Below are 5000 nucleotides of genomic sequence, written 5' to 3'. Positions count from 1 at the left end.
TTGCTACGCGTCCAACCTGGCTCCTTCACTACCAAAATCTCATTGACATCCCTTTTATTTAGGCCCATTTATAGACATCGATCTGGTCTCCTCGCACCCTTTCCTTCCTCCTCCTCCCTCTACACTCTAACTCACCCTTTCCCTTTCACCCTTAACCTTGTCACCCTTCCCTCCCCTTCCCTCCCCATCCACTTGCATTGACTCACTGAGCAATGACTAGTGAGGGGAATGGGGAGGAGAGTTGGCATTAGATTTGGCAAGGAGAGGGATTGGGGAGGGAGGAAAGGTGAGGATGGAGGGGAGAGGTTAAGAGGTTAGGTAGAGGAATGGGGAGACGTAGGGGAGAGAGAGAAAGAGGGGGAGAGGAAGGGGAGGAAAGGGAGAAAGGATAGAAGGGAGGAGAGGAGGAGTAATGGAAGTAAGATGAAGAAGGAAAAAAGAAGAAAAAGGGAGAGAAGGGAAGGAAGGAGGGGAGAGGTTGAGAGGAAGAGGAAAGGGGAAGAAGTGGGGGAGAGATAAGAGAGCAGAGGAGAGGAAGGGATGGAAAAGGAGATTGAGTAGAAGATAGGAATAGAGGAAGAGGGATGGAGATACATAAAAAAGGAGAGGTAGGGGGGAGGGAAGGGAGAGGAAAGAGGAAGAAGTGGGGAGAGAGAAGGGAGCAGAGAAGAGGAGAGGAAGGGATGGAAAAGGAAATAGAGGAGAAGAGAGGAACAGAGGAAGAGGGATGGAGATACATAAAAAAAAGGAGAGGTAGGGGGGAGGGAAGAGAGAGGAAGGGAGAAGAAGTGGGGAGAGAGAAGGGAGCAGAGAAGAGGAGAGGAAGGGATGGAAAAGGAGATAGAGGAGAAGAGAGAAATAGAGGAAGAGGGATGGAGATACTTAAAAAAAGGAGAGGTAGGGGAAGGGAAGGGAGAGAAAGTGGGGGAGAGATAAGAGAGGAGAGGAGAGGAAAGAAAGGGATGGAAAAGGAGATAAAGTAGAGGAGAGGAATAGAGGAAGAGGGATGGAGATATATATAAAAAAAAGGAGAGGTAGGGGGAAAGGAAGGGAGAAGAAGAGGAGAGGAAGGGATGGAAAAGGGAGAGGAAAAGAGGAGGAGGGATAGAGATACATATTAAAAAAGGGGGAGGTAGGGGGAAGGGATGGGAAGGGGAGGGAGGAAGAGAAGGGAATGGTAGAAGTGATGGGGGAGGGAGGGGGTGAGGGGGGAGATAAAGGTGAGGGGAAGGTGAAATAGGTAAGTGATTGATGCTGGGGAGGGGAGGAAGGGGAGAGAAGGGGTGGGAAGGATCAAGGGCAGATCACTAGGGTAAGAGAGGTGGCCCTTCCCTTCCCCTTCCCTTCCCATACGCTTTCCTTCCCTTCCCTTCTCCTCCCTACCCTACCCTACCCTACCATTCCCTTCCCTTCCCTTCTTCCCATCCCCTTCCCCTCCCTTCACCATCCCTTCCCTTCCTCCCTTCCTTCCTTCCTTCACTTCCCTACCCTTCCCTTCCCTCGCCTTACCTGCCCTACCATTCCCTTCCCTTCCCTTCTTCCCATCCCCTTCCCCTCCCTTCACCATCCCTTCCCTTCCTTCCTTCATTCACTTCCCTACCCTTCCCTTCCCTCGCCTTACCTACCCTTTCCTTCCCTTCCCTTACCTTACCTTACCTTACCTTACCTTATCTATTCTACCCCTCCCTCTCCTTCCCTTCTTAATCAAAACTATAAGAAGAAAAAATAATAATAATAATAATAAGTGCAAGAACATTTTTACTACTTCATTGTATTTTATTTATTTATTTATTTGTTTATTATTATTATTTTTATTATTACTGTGTGTGTGTGTGTGTGTGTGTGTGTGTGTGTGTGTGTGTGTGTGTGTGTGTGTGTGTGTGTGTGTGTGTGTGTGTCCCTCGCATACCATTACCAAGTACTCCATTGTTAGACTTTTTTTTTGGCTTCCGATGATGTGTTTATATAATTACCTCCCCCCCGCCCCCCTTCACCCCCCATTCTCTTCCCTTCACCCCCCTTGACCCCCACCCCCTTCCTTCCCCCTCTCACCTCATTCCTTCCTTTATTCCCCATCACCTCCCCTTCTCCCCCACCCTTTCCCTTCACTCCCCTTCATCCTCCCTTTTTTTCTCCCCTTCACCTCCCTCTCACCCCCTATCTTCCCTTCACTCCATTTATCTCCCTTTTACTCCATTTTATCTTCCCTTCACTTCCCCCCTTTCACCACCCTCACATTCCCCTTCATTCTTTTGATCTCCCTTTCATTCCCTTCCCTCTTCCCTCACCCCCTCCCCATTTAACCCCTTCACCCCCCTTTATATCCTTCTCCCCCCTTTATATCCTATTCTCCCCCCAACCCCAACCCCCCTAACTCCCTTTTCTCTCTCCCACAGGTAAGCGACCCCGACAGGTGTTCGTGTACGTGTGTGTGTACCTGTGTGTGTGCGTTTCGGCCGCCGTGTACGTCCCGGTAAGTAATGAGGCTTTGTGTCCCAGGTTTATGTACGTAAGTGTGTGTGTGTGTGTGTGTGTGTGTGTGTGTGTGTGTGTGTGTGTGTGTGTGTGTGTGTCGTTTTTCTTCCCTTCCAACTTTCCCTCCATTTTTCCTCCTCCTCCTCTCCTTTCCTCTTCTCTTCCCCCCCCCCCCTTTTTTTCTCTCTTTCCTCCCATCTCTTTTTGTATGTGTGTATTTCTCTTCCCTACCTATCTTTTCTTCCCTCCTCTTCCTTCTCTTTATTCCCTCTTCCCTCTCCTCTTCCCTTCTCTCCCCTTTTCTCCCTTCCCTCCCCTTCCCTCTTCTTTTTATGTATGTTTGTGTGTTCCTCCTTTCTTCTCCCTCCCTCTTTTCTCTTCCTCGTCTCTTTTTTTTCTATTACCTACCCTCTCTCCCCTTCCATTCCCCTTCCCTTTTTCCCTTCTCTTTGTATGTGTGTTTGTGTGTATGTGTTTCTCATTTCTCTTTCTTTCCATTTTTCTCTCCATCTCCTTCATTCTCTTCCCTTCTCCCTTCCCCTCCTCTCCCCTTCCCCTTTCTCCCATTGTGCTCTCTCTGTTCTCCACCCTTTTCCTCTCCCCCCTTTTTTCCTTCTATTCTTCTCCCCCCCTTCCGTTGACTTTTCCGTTCCTTTCTCCCTCCTCCCTTTCTATTTACCCTCCCCCTTTTTCCTCTTCCTTCTGTGTGTGTGTGTGTGTGTGTGTGTGTGTTTTGTGGTTACTCTGGTTTGCTTGTTATATTTTCCTTCTTTTTTTCCCATGTCATTTTGCTTCTTTTTCTCGTGTTTTTTTCTTTTTTTCCTCCGGGCGCCGCTGCTGATTGGGCTGTTAAAGGTAATCGGGAAGACCAATTTCGTCATTTTTTGTGTGTTACGAAGAGCGGTTATGTGTGTGTGTGTGTGTGTGTGTGTAGTCTGTTAACATGGGAAATTGAGGACACAAGAGAGAGAGAGAGAGAGAGAGAGAGAGAGAGAGAGAGAGAGAGAGAGAGAGAGAGAGAGAGAGAGAGAGAGAGAGAATACATGAAGAGAAGGATAAAGAAGAAGAGGGAGAAAAAGGAAGAGGAAAAGGGAATGGTGTGAGAGAGAGAGAGAGAGAGAGAGAGAGAGAGAGAGAGAGAGAGAGAGAGAGAGAGAGAGAGAGAGAGAGAGTTATCAGGTGTGGAGAGATTGAAGCAGGTGTGTGTGAGAGAGGAAAATGTAGGTTACCAGGTGAGGTCAGAAATAACAACAACAACAACAACAACAACAATAATAATAAAAAAAAAAAATAATGATAGTCGTAGTTTTATACAAAGAAATAATAATAAGAAATGTTTACTATAAAGAAGAGAGACAAAATAAATAAATAAATAAACTTGAAGGAAAATATTATGTCGAGAAAGTAAATGTTATGAAGGAGGAAAATAATGAGGAAAGAAAACAATAAAAGATGAAGAAACGTTAAACTCCTCCTCTCTCTCTCTCTCTCTCTCTCTCTCTCTCTCTCTCTCTCTCTCTCTCTCTCTCTCTCTCTCTCTCTCTCTCTCTCTCTCTCTCGTAATATTTTTCCTCCATTTCTACAACCTTTTCCTTTTTTTCCCCTTTCTTTTATTATTTTTCCATCCTCTTCTATTCCCTTTCTTTCTTTTTCCCTATTTTCATCCTTTCCTCTTATTCTATCATTCTTCTTTCCTTCCCTTCTTTTCACTTCCATTCCATTTCTCATTTTTATCCTTTTCCTTACCTTTCCTTTCTTTTCCCTTTCCATCCCTTCTTCTACATTACCATTCCTCTTCTCTTCCTTTTCTTCTCTATCTGTCTATCTATTTATTTGCTTATGTATCTTTCTATATCTACCTATCTGTATCTATTTACCTGTGTTTATCAATCTAAGTGTGAACCTATCTATCTACTCTTTTCTCTCCTCTATTTCTCCCGTTTATCTATCTATGTGTGAACTTATCTATCTTCCCATTTCTCTCTGTTTCTCTCCCCTTTCACCCCCCTACACACACACACACACACAAACACACACCTCAGGTAATATAAAAGTTGCGTGCGCCCCCAAATTTGCGTGCCCAGGTGTTTCCAAAGAGCCGCAGCGCCGCCTGGTGGATGTTTGAAGGAAGGAACATGAAAATAAACATAAAACGAGGGAACTCTGAGGGCTTAAAAGGGAGGAAAGAGGCGCCGAAGAGGAGGAGGTGAAGAGGTCATGAACTACATAACGTTACGAAGGAGGAGAGGAGAGGAGGAAGTGGAAGGAAGAGAGGAGAGGAAGGAAGGAGAGTTGTAGAAAAGTAGAATTTGTTGAGGAGAGGGAGAGAGAAGAAGAGAAGATGGTAAGAAATGAAGGTAGGAGGAAGGAGAAAGGGAGGAAGTGGAAGGAGGAGAGGAGAGGAAGGAAGGAGAGATGTAGAAAAGTAGAATTTGTTGAGGAGAAGGAGAGAGAGGAAGAGAAGAAGATGGTAAGAAATGAAGGTAGGAGGAAGGAGAAGGGGAGGAAGTGGAAGAAGGAGAGAA

At 45.9% G+C, this 5000-nt stretch overlaps 1 protein-coding gene across 12 annotated transcripts in view; it reads left to right on the top strand.

The window, feature by feature from the left end:
- Nucleotides 1–5000, top strand: part of LOC127004999 (serine/threonine-protein kinase N-like) — a 211357-nt gene that overhangs the window by 149054 nt on the left and 57303 nt on the right. Inside the window, exon 15 of one of the 12 annotated variants that reach the window (XM_050873429.1) lies at nucleotides 2397–2492. The exons of the other annotated variants lie outside the window; for them this stretch is intronic. Coding sequence (XP_050729386.1) covers nucleotides 2397–2477 — 81 coding nt within the window. The 3' untranslated portion in view covers nucleotides 2478–2492. Of the gene's footprint in view, nucleotides 1–2396; nucleotides 2493–5000 lie in introns of those variants that run through there. 12 annotated transcript variants of the gene reach the window in all.

The sequence above is a fragment of the Eriocheir sinensis genome, chromosome 29 (genome assembly GCF_024679095.1).
Source record: "Eriocheir sinensis breed Jianghai 21 chromosome 29, ASM2467909v1, whole genome shotgun sequence".
NCBI classification, from domain to species: Eukaryota; Metazoa; Arthropoda; class Malacostraca; order Decapoda; family Varunidae; genus Eriocheir; species Eriocheir sinensis.
This window is presented reverse-complemented; position numbering and strand designations above follow the sequence as displayed.